Genomic DNA, 17,135 nt, shown 5'->3' with positions numbered 1-17,135 from the left:
CCACTGTCAACAATTGTTTCCTTTAAATATCCAAGTTATAACCAATTCATTAAAAAACATGTAATTTAACATTTAGAAAATTAGTCAGTGATATAAAAATGTTCCGCCAAAAAAATATCAATGCAATTTATCTTCAAAACCCAAGCCAACAGATGGCAATGATTAACAGATTATATTCTCTTGCCAAAAATAGAAAGCAGTTTGAGCAAAAAAAATATGAAAACACCAATATAAAAATGTTATTGCACAATGTGTACAGACTCTTCTCGGGCTGCAGGCAGTACCTGTATTTCAAACCAGAAGGTCCATGAGGGGGCGTCGAGGCCTCGAGAATAGAACACAAAATACTCTCCACTCAGATCGAACTGAGGCGTCCCGTCTCCGAAGGACCACGTGGAGAAGCCGGCTCCTCGATGGGGCATCAGATACAGGGACATGTGACTGGGGCCTGCACGTAAACACAGACACATCACGATCAGCCAATTGAGAAATGAATGCATCCCATTATTGATAGTTTATATCCGTGACAGTGCTTATACTTTATTGGTTACAGCAGAACCGCTTGGCACCAGGGACCTAAACTGAAATGTAAACAAAGACTTAATACACTATAATAATGAATGCATATCACATGCTGTTCCTCTGCAAAGGGTTTTTATGGCAAGATGGACTTACGGTACTCTTGAACATCAACATTTCTATGACAACTTGGTAAACTTGACCTGTAGACGAAGGTTTGTTTTAAAGCTCTAAAGCAGCTACCGAGTGGACCTTGGATAAAGTCATTTTTCATGATGTTAACAAGATCAAAGTTGACCTTTCAATCAATAACTTCATGTCTTAAATATCCCTGTGCAGACATCAATCTCTGCTGATGTAAACTCTCCCCCTCATTTTATGTGTAACCAGATATTTTTAGTGTGCCCACTCAGCCTGTCTGTGAATAGGCTGCCATCATCAGGGAGATTCTCTGCACTAATCCTCTGACTCAAGTTCAACTCAAGTCACATGACATTGGGGCTTTTTTATCGTGTCTCTTACCCCTGCCTGTATGTCCTTAGAGCAGGGGTGTCAAACTCAATTTCATCGCGGGCCACATTAGCATTATGGTTGCACTCAAAGGGCCGGTTGTAACTTTCAATCTCAATCTTTATTTATTTCTATTGCACATTTAAAAACCACCTCAATTGACCAAAGTGCTGTACAGGGAACAAATATAAAATAACACAATGGGAGTAAAATAATAAAACGATAATTCAAAACAAGATAAAAAGCACAATAACTAGAAAAATATAGAAACACATACAAATATCAAAATGTTATGTTCAACTAGTATTAAAAGCCAGTGGAAAACTTTAAGACTATATATATATATATACACTGGGGCAAAAAAGTATTTAGTCAGCCACCAATTGTGCAAGTTCTCCCACTTAAAAAGATGAGAGGCCTGTAATTTTCATCCTAGGGATACCTCAACTATGAGAGACAAAATGAGAAAAAAGAAAATCCAGAAACAAGAAAAACAAGAAATCTTGTTTGTTTGTTATTGACCAAATACTTATTTTCCACCATAATTTGCAAATAAATTCTTTAAAAATCAGACAATGTGATTTTCTGGATTTTTTTCAAGATTTCTGGCTCTCACAGACCTGTAACTTCTTCTTTAAGAGCCTCCTCTGTCCTCCACTTGTTAACTGTATTAATGGCACCTGTTTGAACTCGTTATCATTATAAAAGACACCTGTCCACAACCTCAAACAGTCACACTCCAAACTCCACTATGGCCAAGACCAAAGAGCTGTCAAAGGACACCAGAAACAACATCGTAGACCTGCACCAGGCTGGGAAGACTGAATCTGCAATAGGTAAGCAGCTTGGTGTGAAGAAATCAACTGTGGGAGCAATTATTAGAAAATGGAAGAAATACAAGACCACTGATAATCTCCCTCGATCTGGGGCTCCACGCAAGATCTCACCCAGTGGGGTCAAAATGATCACAAGAACGGTGAGTAAAAATCCCAGAACCACACGGGGGGACCTATTCAATGACCTGCAGAGAGCTGGGACCAAAGTAACAAAGGCTACCATCAGTAACACACTACGCCACCAGGGACTCAAATCCTGCAGTGCCAGACGTGTCCCCCTGCTTAAGCCAGTACATGTCCAGGCCCGTCTGAAGTTTGCTAGAGAGCATTTAGATGATCCAGAAGAGGATTGGGAGAATGTCATATGGTCAGATGAAACCAAAATAGAACTTTTTGGTAAAAACTCAACTAGACGTGTTTGGAGGAGAAAGAATGCTGAGTTGCATCCAAAGAACACCATACCTACTGTGAAACATGGGGGTGGAAACATCATGCTTTGGGGCTGTTTTTCTGCAAAGGGACCAGGACGACTGATCCGTGTAAAGGAAAGAATGAATGGGGCCATGTATCGTGAGATTTTGAGTGACAACCTCCTTCCATCAGCAAGGGCATTGAAGATGAAACGTGGCTGGGTCTTTCAGCATGACAATGATCCCAAACACACCGCCCGGGCAACGAAGGAGTGGCTTCGTAAGAAGCATTTCAAGGTCCTGAAGTGGCCTAGCCAGTCTCCAGATCTCAACCCCGTAGAAAATCTTTGGAGGGAGTTGAAAGTCCGTGTTGCCCAGCGACAGCCCCAAAACATCACTGCTCTAGAGGAGATCTGCATGGAGGAATGGGCCAAAATACCAGCAACAGTGTGTGAAACCTTGTGAAGACTTACAGAAAACGTTTGACCTCTGTCATTGCCAACAAAGGGTATATAACAAAGTATTGAGATGAACTTTTGTTATTGACCAAATACTTATTTTCCACCATAATTTGCAAATAAATTCTTTAAATATCAGACAATGTGATTTTTTGGATTCTGTTTTTCTCATTTTGTCTCTCATAGTTGAGATATACCTAGGATGAAAATTACAGGCCTCTCATCTTTTTAAGTGGGAGAACTTGCTCAATTGGTGGCTGACTAAATACTTTTTTTGCCCCACTGTATATATACACATAACTATATATAAGTGCTTTGAGCACCAGGAAAAGCGCTTTATAAATGTAATGTATTATTATTATATATAAATATTAATATTTAATATATATAAAATAATGTATTATATTACATTATTGCCTCTGCATTTGATTATTATGGGATAGGGTAATAACTTCATAATTAACTACGTCTGAAAGCAGAAGTCTAGAGCAAATAATTGCAAGTCTCTTCAGTGTGCAGTCATAGAATGAGATGCATTGTGGGACATGTAGTTTATGTGCAACGTGCTTCTGTAAAGCGGCATTCAACCACGTAATAAACATATTATATTCTTTGCAAGCTCTTGCGGGCCACATAAAATGAAGTCGAGGGCCGGATTTGGCCCCCGGGCCTTGAGTTTGACACCCTTGCCTTAGAGGAATGTGTGTTTTTAGTGTCGTATTTGTGAAGATCTGGTTACATTAAGTGCTCCTGACCTTTCACACTGAAGGTCATCTTGACCGTCCCCCAGCTGGTCTCCTCTCTGGATAGCAGGCTGAACTCCACAGGAGAGCTGGGAGACACTTCTGGAGCAGGGAGGTACCAGTTCTTCCTGGAAATACAATCAAAACACTTAAAGGATGAATATGGAATATGAAAATCAACATGAAGTCCATTCACAATTCAACAAAACAAAGTGCAGGGAAACACCGCATTCAGCTAAAAGCATGCTTTATGCATTACTGACTTGCTGAGGAACTTGACGGGCAGGAACCAGGGGTAACCGCAGAAGGGCCGGTCCTCTCGGCAGATGGTGCGGATGCTGTCGTTGATGTCGGGGATGTGAGGCGTGATGTGCTGGATGCCTGTGTAGTCAAAACTGTTGATCCACAGACCTGAGTCCCGGCTCTCCACCTGGCCCTGCAGGTTGTGGAAGGTCCGCGTCGTGTGCTGAGGGAGGGTGGAGGAAACAAAGGTTTCATGTACTTTGAAGGGGAGACACTACAGGTGAATATGGTCAAATGTTTACATTACTTAGTTTTAGAAATGTTGTATTTATATAGCCTAATGAGGAATTACCTAATGAATCTGCAGAAGCAAATAGGTAAACTCTATTAAAATAAACACCTCTGTATTTGTAATGCATTCCTTCCAGTAGTCTGAAAGCAGACATCTTTTGGCAGTAAAATAGCCGAACCTCTCACATTTGACCAGTGCATGAAACCAACATATTTCTGCCTGTCATGTCCCTCCTGAGCTCTCTGTGATTTACATCAGCAAGAGGTGGAATCAGAGCACTTCTATCCAATCAATATGTCTTGTAGAGAGATGTCATGGTGTGCCGTGTCCCAGTTACAAAAGAAACACGATGAATAGTAGCTTTGTATTTCACCTGCTGTCAACAAGAGATTTTAATCAGTCAAGCAGGAGCAGCACAGCAGGACAGCTAGTTGTGGCCAAAATAATTACCGAAAAAATACAATTGAATGTTACTTTTTAAATGGATTTCCATCCAGTGAATAGAAAATGAGTAATGTATCAGGGTTTTCAATATTCTTTCCTTAGCCAGTATTAGAATACATGTTTATGAATGAGTCTGAGGGCACATATTTGTGCTTCTGTGAGTGTGATGTGACTTCTAACCTGCAGGAAAACTCTTTTTGGCCTCGGGCTTTCTGGACTGGCCGAATAAGGAAAGAGGAAGCCACAGGACATCATCAGGAACGTGACGACGAAGATTGATGCCAGACCAGCCAGGATCCACTTAGTGCTCCGTGCCAAGTAGATGAAATGCAGCTGAGACACACAGGGAAACATAAGAGGTTATGGTGGATTATTCATTTAAAAAGATTAGTTTCAGAGAATAATCCAAGCCACCATATGCTAGAATTACATAACATTTTACTGCCACTGAGTCGAGAGGGGTCTGCCTGCAGGCCTCCACTCTCAGGACAGTTCTGGTGCAGGCTCCACTTTCAGGACACCTCCACTCTCACGGAGGTGATGAGTCCGCTCACCATGCACTTTGGGTCGGCCTTGGTTAAGCCTTTTTGACCCCCCCAGCCTGGTTCTCGTAAAAAGTTGATTTAGCCATTTGTCGCTTAAATGACACCATGGAGGAATGTAACGGGAGTTGACAGGGGACTCTGCCCGCCTCACGAGTGCCTTTTTTTCACTTTCCCCCGGTTTTATTTAGGGTGTGCTGAGTTGGGGTGGGGGACTTCCCCCACTCTGCATGTCTCTTCCTTCCTGGGCCGGCCGATATGAAGCGTGACCAAGACGCACCGTCAGACTCAGGGGTCCCATCACGGGTCCCGCAGCGGGGTGGAGGTTCCCAGCTGGAACCTCCCCACCTCCGCCGCGGTGCACCCAGCAAACACGGTTGTTTCTCGAACCCTCCACTGTTGTCTAGAGCAGTGGTTCTCAACTGGTGGGTCGCGACCCACTGACCCGTTTCGAGTGTGTCGCGGATGTGTGAGTGAAGAACCAAAAAAAAAAAAAGGAATTTTTTTTGGGGGGGGAAAAGTCAAACTTGATTTTGAAGGACCGATTTTCTAACGCTATGCATGCAGTCGGCGTTGGACTGGAAGTGCCGGAGACCATAAACGGTTTTGAAAACTTCTGTCATGTAGTGATTATCTTCTCAATAAAATATCTTTGCTGATGTTTTTTCGAGTCTTCTGGCCAATCAGAATTAAGATTGTTGCCGGAAGTCCCCATCGAGAATAACTTTGCGGTAGAACTCTTCTTTATACATCCATGGGTACAGCTTCATATACAAATGAACACATAATGAAATAATACCCCCGGTTTGATGATTGACAGGTCCTATTGCAAATGGGGAGCTATCTACCCTTACCCACAATTTAAAGTAAGTCAAAAAGACTATCTCCTCTTTACTCTTCTCGCAGCAAGATGTCAGAACAAAGTGAAAAACAAACAATGGCATAACATATATGTAATAGATTTATTTATTTTCTTCTCAGAGTGTACCAGAATACATAGTTTATGTTAGTATTTCTAAAAATCTCCTGGGGGAGAATCCCCTCAGACCCCCCTGCTGGGGTTGGATTTTCAGCATGTGTGCCTTTTTATATAATTCAGCTTTGATTCCAGCATCTCATTAAACCTTTTTTAAAAGCATACTTTAGTTCTGTGAAGGGATATATGCACTGTACTTCATTTGTATTAATATTGTATGCTGAAAAGCGTATATATTACAGCACGTTTTTTTGTGGAATAGATTTGAGTGCTTCAAAATATTGGGTCGCGATGTATTGACCAAGTAAAAAGTGGGTCCCGAGGCCTGACCAGTTGAGAACCACTGGTCTAGAGGGTGTAACTAAAATACAATATGTTGTTATTTATATATATATAAATATCTATATATATATACAGTGGCGTTTTTACATGTACAAAAGTGGTGGGGCACAAAAAACTTAGATGTCTATAAGCTTCTGCAGTGAGGTTCATGGCTGGTGAGGCACTGGCACTGACTCTTCCGGTTTACAAATATTATATTTTGACCTAAATCAAAATATAATATTATTTTGAAAAGCTTTTTTTGTCTGATGCTTCAATTAATTTTAAACAGGCAGTTCAACAAAAGGATACCCAAAAAATGTAATTTTATCATTTAAATATTGAATTGTTCTCTCTTAGTAAGATCCCATTTTCAATAAAATTGCGGTCTTACCTTGACTTGAAGATTAAGTCTATTTGCCTATCCTTCTGGACAAAAATCTCTATTACTTTTTTGTAAAAGTCCTCCTTATCTTCTTGTAGTTTCAAAAGTCTATCATAAATCTAATCGATAGATTTATGATTCGAAAATGATAAAAGTAGGGTAGACATGTGGACATTATCCGGCTGAACAAAACCTGCATTAATCTAACAGGTACGTTTCCCACAGATCTTATTTTGAGCTATTTTCTAAAATCATATGGAGAAATCTCATTGCTTTTTTGTGGAGGGAAGCCATGCGCAGCTTACTTCCTGGTTTTAGGACGCGTCTCTCGTCTCCTCTTCACACACCACACTTTTCGCGGCACACGTACTTACAGCCAATACGCTCTGAATGATGTGGGATGACGTATGGTGGGGATGGCAGCTCTATGCCCCTTTGGTCATTATATTTTTGCCACACACATTAAATAGGACAATTCTCTGAGCATGCGCAGTGTAGTTTTTATAGTTACCGTTCACTTAGACAGTGAGAGGGAGGGGCATGATCGGGTTTTGTCCAACATGGCTCTAAACAGCTGAATAGGCACACACTGTAGACACTAATTAGAAGAACACAGACTAAAACAGCAATGTGCAGACAAATCAATACAACTTTATTTATAAAGCACTTTAAACCTCCAGACCAAAGTGCCGTACAGGCAAATAAATAAAACAAAGCATACAAAAAAGTAACACAGCTCAGCTCACACACCATAAAACAAGTACAAGTCTATAAGATTCTGCAGTGAGGTCAGATGATTAAACATGATCTTAAAATATATTTTATATATATATATATATATTTTTTAGAAGGTGTCCCTATTTTTATATATATATATATATATATATATATATATATATATATATATATATATATATATAATAAGTGTCAGTACGATTTTATTTTGTATTTGCGTGCATTTGCTGTTCGGAAAGTGGCTTTGTACTGATAGTGGCGATTTTATTTTGTAATTTTTAGCGTGCATGCACTTCCAGTCCTGAGACTGGCGCCTGCAGGCAGGCTCCCATGACTCAGTCAGTCAACTATACACTGCAGTAGGTTTGCTTATCTGTAGGCAAATAATGGCTGTCAATAAACTGTTTAAACAAAAGTTTGCTACCAGATTTCTACCAGTCAGTGCTTACACTCCCCAATAGGCGCTTTCACACCGGAGTACTTTTCCCTTTTAGTTCCGATAGTTCTTGGGATTTTGCGTTCACACCAAAAAGAGAACTTAGTTCATGAGAAATGTCTCCCCCTTTTTAGTCCCTGCTAGAGAGCAGGTACTTTTCTGGGGAGAAAAAAGTTCCAATTTCTGATTGGCTGGGCGAATTGCAAACCATGCCCCGTAAAACTCTTAAAAGTTTTGTGAAGTCGCCTTTTTATTTGCTGGCCTTAGCATTATTAGCATTATCATTAGTCCAGCGCACCAACGGAGAGAGACTAATTTATGGCAACACAAAAAAAAACATGGGAGCAGTGGAGATGAGGAGGTGTCGGCGTTCTGGCGATTTATTCGGAAGGCTTCAGTAGAAGCTGCTGGCCAGTCCCCAACTCCGGGGACTTCGGGTGGCAGTATACGCTGTGAAGTTGTTTGTGGCCTGCCAGACAGTAAACCCAAAGCAGAAGAAGAAGAAGTGACGTCAGCGGCTTGATTTGCGTAATCTTCCCTCAGGGACTTATTCCGGTGTGAACGCGATCTGCTCTTTAGTTCCATGGGGGAACTAAGTGCTGGGAACTAAGTACGGCAAAGTACTTGGTGTGAAAGCGGCTAATGTGACCTCAAGGTGAATCTGCTGTAGAAATAAGATGTATACCTGGCTTTTATTCATTATTGTACACAATGTTGGAATACTCACAAAAAAGGAGGAGAGGAAGATGGTTGCCAGGGTGACGAGGGTGGCCATTACTACCTCAGGCGGTATCTCGGTGCCGCTGCGACCCATAATAGGTGTGAAGATCTCAAACACCACCCAGATGAGGAACATGAAGTGGACGTAAGGCAGACCCAGGCCCAACAGATAGAGCGCACTGTACTTCAGTGACGCTCCTGCAGGAAGAGAGAGGGAACAGTTGTTCAAATGAAACTTAAACAGCCAAAGATCCAACATTAAAGAATATTTTGGCTGCCCTGTAGTTTTTTTTTTATGTCTTTATGTCTTTATTAGGATCCCCATTAGCACTAGCATGAGCATTGGCTATTCTTCCTGGGGTCCTCACACACACAAAACATACATACAACAAAATTAAAACAAAACAGCTCATCATTTCATGCAATTTATAGTGCTGTATGAATTGAAAACTAAAATGGTCATCCAGTTATCGCCATCCTAAGGCCAAAGTTTAGACTCCCTATTGAACCCTACTAAACATTATCAATAAAGTATGAATTGGGAATAAGGGCGTACTGATATGAACTCTTGAATCTGGCTTTACCCGATGCCAGTTATTAAAAGTCAACAGAAGTGTACACAACTGTAAAAATAACACATTACTCTACTTTTATATACTGAATATAAATGACTAACTGTTAACACTTCTGTATATTTATACTTATCTTTATGCTTATACATTTACTATATCCCTGTTTACATTGAAATAATTATTTTGCAATTACTGCTTGATATTAAATGTATAGACTATCATTACATTTGTATTGCTTTATCTTCTTTTCATTTATAATACATATTTAATTATTTCTAGTGAAAGCCTGAGACTTAATATTTGTTTTGCTAAAGATTGCTTTTATGTAATTGTTTTGTGTACGATGAACAAATAACTTAAATATTTTACTCAACTCAGATCTATTTTCCATTCAAATGTGTCCCAGTTTCTAGTAAATGATTGCCTGCACCATTAAACATCCATTGTGAATAAAGTTGAGTTGAGTATGTACCTCTGTTTTTAAACTCTCGGGCCAGCAGCAGTCTGGTGGCCAGGGGGAAAGCCACCATGAGCATGGGGACGTAGGCTGAGCACAGGCCCTGCTGGGTGAGCCACACCAGGCTGCAGCACCATAGCAACAGGCTCACGTCAAAGTAGAGATCGCCCAGCTCCACCAAACGCACACCCTGCAGGGAACACACACACAACAGCGCTTTGATATGTGTGGAATCAGCTGAGTGTATTAATTGCCAAAAAGAAAAATCTTGGGACTGAATTATGTTGACATAGAGGTATGTTAAAAATGTTGAGAATCGCACTCCTTGCTCATCACGTAAACAGCCTCATGTTAATTAAAGAATAACTCAGTGGAGGTTGTTTCATATTAGGTTACTGATATAATAAGCCATAATTCCACCATGTTTCTGTGTTTTATTGATGCTTCCAAGGCATTTGATAGACTAAATCATTTCAAATTATTTGACAAAATGTGCCAGAGAGGGGTACCCAAGTACATAATAAGGATCTTAGCTTTTTGGTATGCACATCAGACTGAACATTTTGATGTTGGTAATGGGGATCAAGCAAGGTGGGATTTGATCTCCTTTGTTGTTTAATCTGTACATGGATGATCTGTCTAGGAAACTGAACTTGTGTAAAACTGGCTGTGTCATCGGTGCTACTGTTGTCGACCACCTTATATATGCTGAAGATTTAATCATCTTCTCCCCATGCAGTGCTGGCTTAAAACAGCTTCTGAGGACTTGTTCCCAGTATGGCATTGATTTTAATATTAAGTATAACGCCAAGAAGGCTGTATTTCCTCATTTTATTCTCAGTAGCAACATTATTCTTGTGTGCAGTGAGATGAAGTACCTTGGTCCATAGACAACGCTGCAAATTGTATGCCCAGGCAAAAATATGAATGCGGAAATTTCTGTAGTGCTCTGTAGATGTCAAGGTATCACTTTTTAAAGCTTTCTGTACACGGCTCACCTGTGGAGTAACTACAAGGCTAGAAGCATACACAAACTAAAAGTTGCATACAATGATGCTTTACGGTTGCTGCTGAGGGTACCAAGATGACACAGTGCCAGCCAGCTGTTTTGTTAACTTGGGGGTACCTACTTGTCAAGCCCTTTTAAGAAAGTTAATGTACAAATTCATGTGTCGCCTAGAAGACTCGGACAATCATGCTATCTCGACTTTAATTAACCCTGTGAAGAGTTCTACTCGGTTCTCTTCCATGATTTGGAGACATTGGCCCAATAACCTATACAGACAGTGAGCATGTGTGGCTAGCTGTGATTGGACTGATTTTATGTTTTTTTATCTAATTGTTTTTATCTGTTTAGCTTTTTATCTTGTTTATTGATGTGTGTCTTGTCTTTGTGTATGTGATATGGACCTTGAGTCTGAAATAAAGATTGAATAATAATGAGGTCAGATCAGTCCCTGCCTTGTATAAAAGCAACATTCATCACAAATTATATTTATCTTTTTACAAATCACTGCGGAAAAGACAATCACTACCTCTGTTGTGGATGAACACCAAACAGGAACAATCAATCATTTGACTTCCTAGTTTCTACATGGGGAACTTTACACCATGGCCACAGTGTTCTGAGCATCCAGATCACGGTGTCACTGAGAGGCCCTCGCCCTGCTCTTCATGGTGTTTTAGGTTGAATGATTTGGTAACCAGCTGTTATATAGAAAGCCCTTGTATACAAAAATAAATATGAACAGCAGTGTTTGGCCTTGCATCACTGCCACACAAATAAATCCCCAGTGGGAGCTTCGCACTGCAGATTCTTGTCTTTATTGATGTGGAGCTACAACCACACACAGTTCCAATTCAACCATTTGTATGCACCTTTGTAGGCAAAACTAATGTATGATTGAATCAGCCTTACACTTATAAGTTTTATTTCAGAGTGCAAAAGAAAATATTTAGCGATGAGCGGAAAGTGGACAGTTAGCTACATTTAACTGATAAATGGTTGAAAATGATAGTTAAAATTGTAAAATAGCTCAAAGTAAAGCATCAAATTGTGAAATAGATAGGTAAAATTAATTTATGAATGGTTGGAACATACAGCTTAGGCCACTGGCATTTCTTGAAAAGCAAACCCACTATTACATCCACTTTAACATCATTTATAGGAAATTATATTCAGTTTAAAATCAATATCATCAATATAAATGAGTTCATTTGGAACATAATGATTGCTGTTAATGCAGCAATACATTACACTCAGGAAAGAAAGGTTTAGAAACCACAGAACAAAATGATCAGTAAGTAGACAAGCAATTTGTACAAATAAGTCAAGTTCTCCTGCAGGCGTCGTACACTTAGAGTAAAATGAGGCTGAAGATGACTTATGCTCTTTCAATAGAGATTTAGAGAGGATTATGTGGTCTGGCACAAAGGTTAGTCTGTGTCCTTCCTGGAACATGTCCATGAAAAGCTGGAATTCACAATGTGTTCAGCTCCAGATGAAAATAAAACTTCTCTAATGGTTTCAATCTCAAAATACAAAATGTCAGAGGGACCATATTTCAGCTGAACAGCTTCTAAAATTACAGAAAGAAGAAGTTTACCAAAAAGGCTCAATCATTGTCCTTGGCCAGAATAGGCTTTGTTATAAGCAGGTGGATATCAAAAGCACAGTGAGAGTGCTCCATTGTGTGCCAGCAGTAAATACCTATTTGGTAAAGGAGTCCATACACGTGACTGCCACATGGCTGCTGGTCTTACACATCACCAGTTTTATTATCGAGCACACACACACAAAGAGCTGCTGTTCGCTAGTCACCATGGAGGAAGAGGAACTAGCTTTCTCCTATTTGCACTTTAGTACCCATTAAACATTATCCCAATCAGTCAACATGAGATATAATAGGGCTGGCCTACTTAGTTCATTAAGCAAAAGCTCTCAATTTAAAGATAGTTTTGTGTTACAAAGAGTATCAGAAAGATATGAATCTAAGTCCATTCTTCACGCTTTAACAGAGCAAATATTTAACCAATCACTATCGGACTTGACCTATGGCTACACATCATTTCTCCATTCAACTTTTTATTACAATTTGATTTTTTTGAAATAAGTGATTTGAAATTCTAAAGTTTCCAAAAGTGTGGTTTCTACTCGAAATTTCTTAAAATTCCACTTTCCCTTTTCACTTCTCTGATTTAAAAGTCCCTCCAAAGTTAAGAAATGATTTACTTTTAATTTCCCATCTTGCCAAGAGTTAGATAATAAAACATAAAGCCGGAACCAGGTGGTTAGCTTAGCTTAGCATACACACTGAAAACATCAAGAGAGCTAGTACATCTATTTCATAAAAATGTCCTATACCTTTGAAAAAGACTTAGATTAAACACTCTACTTACTCCGTAGTACAAGTTCTTGGCCAGGGTGTGGATGAGGACCATCTTGCCCGTGGCAGCAGCCCCATACAGGCAGATGGAGGCGTAGAAGTGGTTGTACCAGAACATGGAGCGGCCCAGCAGAGTGACGAGCAGAGCGAGTATCAGCACCGACAGCAGCGTGACGACCCAACTCAGGACCGCTACACCTGTGGCACAGGCCAGTTCCCGGACATATCGGCCACCTGAGGGAGATGCAGATGAAACGTAAGTGAAGACCAAGCATCTAACTATTCTAGAGCAAAGAGAAACAACAATTGTGATTTGACTCCACAAGCCAATTATTTTCCTGATTAATCGATTAAACACTTGGTTGTAAAACGTCCATCCCTGCTTCTCTAAGTAATTCTAATATCTGTGTATTTTTTATCCAGCCAGGACCTAAAGATATTAATTTTCAAATAATACAGAAACAGAGAAAAATCCACTTTTTCTGATATTTTTCATGAGAAGATATCTTAAAAGTTTAATCGATATTCAAAAATAAATGGCCAATATTTATTGACTGTTGACTAATCATTGCAGATCTACCTGCAAGTTTGGACTGGGCCATTCTCATCTTACAGTTTGCAAGAAAACACTTGAATAATCCACAAAGGGGAGAACACATGCATCCACCACAGGAAATAGAGACCTACCCCCATTGCCTGGCATTGAGGCTTTCTTAGCCAGATAGAGGAAGGTGGCTGTGGCTACCATGTAGTTCAGGATGGTGCCTACACGGGCGGGGTAAGCCACCACAAATACCCCCAGCAGGTCGTAAAACACCATGTTGCCATGACGATACTCGGAGGAATCGGCCAGCTTCTCTGAGTTCACCAGGTACTTTAGGACCGCCAGGATGTTGTCGCCTGTAAACAGGAAGCGAGTTTCAAGGTGAAGAGATTCAAAGCTGACACAATGAAACCATTGAGCTGCATTGATTTCTGCAGTATAGAGACAACCAGAGGGCTTGATCCCAACTTTACAGACACATAATGAATAGAAAGAGACAAAATGGGAAATAAATACTGAGTTTAATCTATTTTGGTTTTCGGTTTCCACCCTAACATTAACAGGAAGAAAATGTTTGAAATGACTGAACATGAAAGCGATAACTTTCATAATGACACAAAGGGCTCATCCTTCAGAGATGACACAACACAAGCAGTACATTTTATTGCTGACTCAGAATCACCTTGTGACCAGCAGGGACCGGCTACACTGACGTAATGCTCTGAGTCAACCTGCACGGCCACCCAGACAGAATCTCTGCAGCACACATCGTTAGGTCTTCACATTTTTCACTACTTTCTGAAAATGTAATGTATTTTAATGATGTGCTTTGTTAGCCCAATCCCTAAACAAAAAAAAGGGAAACAAGGCAGGAAATCTCCATATTTCAGAGACTTAAAAAGGCATTTTCTGTCACTTTTGCATGAAGGATAAATTTAAAAAATCGATAAAATGTAAAATACTTGCTGATTTTTTTTCTGCCATCTACTTTCCATTGCAGAACTATCCCACACATACAGTCGGGCAAAGTGCAAGTTCTTCCACTTAAAAAGATGAGAGGCCTGTAATTTTCATCCTAGGTATACCTCAACTATGAGAGACAAAATGAGGGGGAAAAAAATCCAGAAAATGAAATTGTCTGATTTTTAACGAATTTATTTTTCAAATTATGGTGTAAAATAAGTATTTGGTCACCTACAAACAAACAAGATTTCTGGCTCTCACAGACCTGTAACTTCTTTCTTTAAGAGCCTCCTCTGTCCTCCACTTGTTAACTGTATTAATGGCAGCTGTTTGAACTCGTTATCAGTATAAAAGACACCTGTCCATAACCTCAAACAGTCACACTCCAAACTCCACTATGGCCAAGACCAAAGAGCTGTCAAAGGACACCAGAAACAACATTGTAGACCTGCACCAGGCTGGGAAGACTGAATCTGCAATAGGTAAGCAGCTTGGTGTGAAGAAATCAACTGTGGGAGCAATTATTAGAAAATGGAAGACATACAAGACCACTGATAATCTCCCTCGATCTGGGGCTCCACACAAGATCTCACCCCGTGGGGTCAAAATGATCACAAGAACGGTGAGTAAAAATCCCAGAACCACACGGGGGGACCTAGTCAATGACCTGCAGAGAGCTGGGACCAAAGAAACAAAAGCTACCATCAGTAACACACTACGCCACCAGGGACTCAAATCCTGCAGTGCCAGACGTGTCCCCCTGCTTAAGCCAGTACATGTCCAGGCCCGTCTGAAGTTTGCTAGAGAGCATTTAGATGATCCACAAGAGGATTGGGAGAATGTCATATGGTCAGATGAAACCAAAATAGAACTTTTTGGTAAAAACTCAACTAGACGTGTTTGGAGGAGAAAGAATGCTGAGTTGCATCCAAAGAACACCATACCTACTGTGAAACATGGGGATGGAAACATCATGCTTTGGGGCTGTTTTTCTGCAAAGGGACCAGGACGACTGATCCGTGTAAAGGAAAGAATGAATGGGGCCATGTATCGTGAGATTTTGAGTGACAACCTCCTTCCATCAGCAAGGGCATTGAAGATGAAACGTGGCTGGGTCTTTCAGCATGACAATGATCCCAGACACACTGCCCGGGCAACGAAGGAGTGGCTTCGTAAGAAGCATTTCAAGGTCCTGGAGTGGCCTAGCCTCTCCAGATCTCAACCCCATAGAAAATCTTTGGAGGGAGTTGAAAGTCTGTGTTGCCCAGCGACAGCCCCAAAACATCACTGCTCTAGAGGAGATCTGCATGGAGGAATGGGCCAAAATACCAGCAACAGTGTGTGAAAACCTTGTGAAGACTTACAGAAAACGTTTGACCTCTGTCATTGCCAACAAAGGGTATATAAAAAAGTATTGAGATGAACTTTTGTTATTGACCAAATACTTGTTTTCCACCATAATATGCAAATAAATTCTTTAAAAATCAGACAATGTGATTTTCTGGATTTTTTTTTCTCATTTTGTCTCTCATAGTTAAAGGTATACCTAGGATGAAAATTACAGGCCTCATCTTTTTAAGTGGGAGAATTTGCACAATTGGTGGCTGACTAAATACTTTTTTGCCCCACTGTACTTACACATCCTTAGATGCAAATTCATAAATGTATACTACCTTTAATGCTCTCCCACATATAACCTCTTAGCCTTGAATACACTACTCAAGTGTTTTCATGGTGTTTATGAGTGTTTGATGTGTGTACGCAAATAATCATGCCCCAAGCAGTAGTGTGTCAAATTGTATGATGGTGTATGTGTGAGTAAGTTCAAGTCAGATATATGACCTAAATGGCTTCTCCTAGTGACTTTAAATCCTAGTGATGCAATTGGCTAAACAAATACGTATAATGTAGTTAACAATCTGGCAACGTAAATGATCAGTAAGAGGTCGCTGTGTGGGTTACTGCCACCCGAGGCCAAGTCTCTTTTATCTGTGTACACACACACACACACACACACACACACACACACACACACACACACACACACACACACACACACACACACACACACACACACACACACACACACACACACACACACACACACACACACACACACACACACACACACACACACACACACACACACACACACACACACACACACACACACACACACACACACACACACACACACACACACACACACACACACAGCTCCATTGTTCTTCCGCCTGGTAGGCTCACTGTGGTCTAAAAGAGTAAACAAGTGAGTGTACAACATCTACTTGTTCTTGTTGGGTTTTCTGCTTAGCTACACCGTTCTTCATAGTGACAGACCAACAACTCTTCTTTCCAAATACAACTATGACAACACAAAAACAAAGATAAGATTAATTTAAGAATGATATTTACTAACTTTACTCACACTCCATTTAATAGTTATATTGTCAAGCTCTAACTCATTATAATGACTGAATCTAATGTAGGCCAATGACTACAGACTACAAATTCCCTCTACCTATATCTACGATCTCACTTCCTCTGTGTAATAATTCAAGCCTTTCATGGAGAGTTACTGTTCGCTGAACAAGAGGAGGGAGATGTCTAGTTCCTGCTGATGGAGAGAGGAAACATGCCAAC

At 40.4% G+C, this 17,135-nt stretch overlaps 1 protein-coding gene across 1 annotated transcript in view; it reads right to left on the bottom strand.

Annotated features, from left to right (window-relative positions):
• The window catches only part of ermp1 (endoplasmic reticulum metallopeptidase 1), a 34,192-nt gene that overhangs the window by 4,004 nt on the left and 13,053 nt on the right, over positions 1–17,135 (bottom strand). Inside the window, exons 7-14 of the mRNA XM_079656962.1 lie at positions 13,673–13,885; positions 12,999–13,219; positions 9,615–9,789; positions 8,578–8,768; positions 4,636–4,788; positions 3,740–3,942; positions 3,489–3,604; positions 285–448 (exon numbers count right to left, since the gene is read on the bottom strand). Of these exons, the coding sequence (XP_079513088.1) occupies positions 285–448; positions 3,489–3,604; positions 3,740–3,942; positions 4,636–4,788; positions 8,578–8,768; positions 9,615–9,789; positions 12,999–13,219; positions 13,673–13,885 (1,436 nt within the window). The remainder of the gene's footprint in view (positions 1–284; positions 449–3,488; positions 3,605–3,739; positions 3,943–4,635; positions 4,789–8,577; positions 8,769–9,614; positions 9,790–12,998; positions 13,220–13,672; positions 13,886–17,135) is intronic.

This window comes from Notothenia rossii, assembly GCF_949606895.1.
Source record: "Notothenia rossii genome assembly, chromosome: 11".
NCBI classification, from domain to species: Eukaryota; Metazoa; Chordata; class Actinopteri; order Perciformes; family Nototheniidae; genus Notothenia; species Notothenia rossii.
This window is presented reverse-complemented; position numbering and strand designations above follow the sequence as displayed.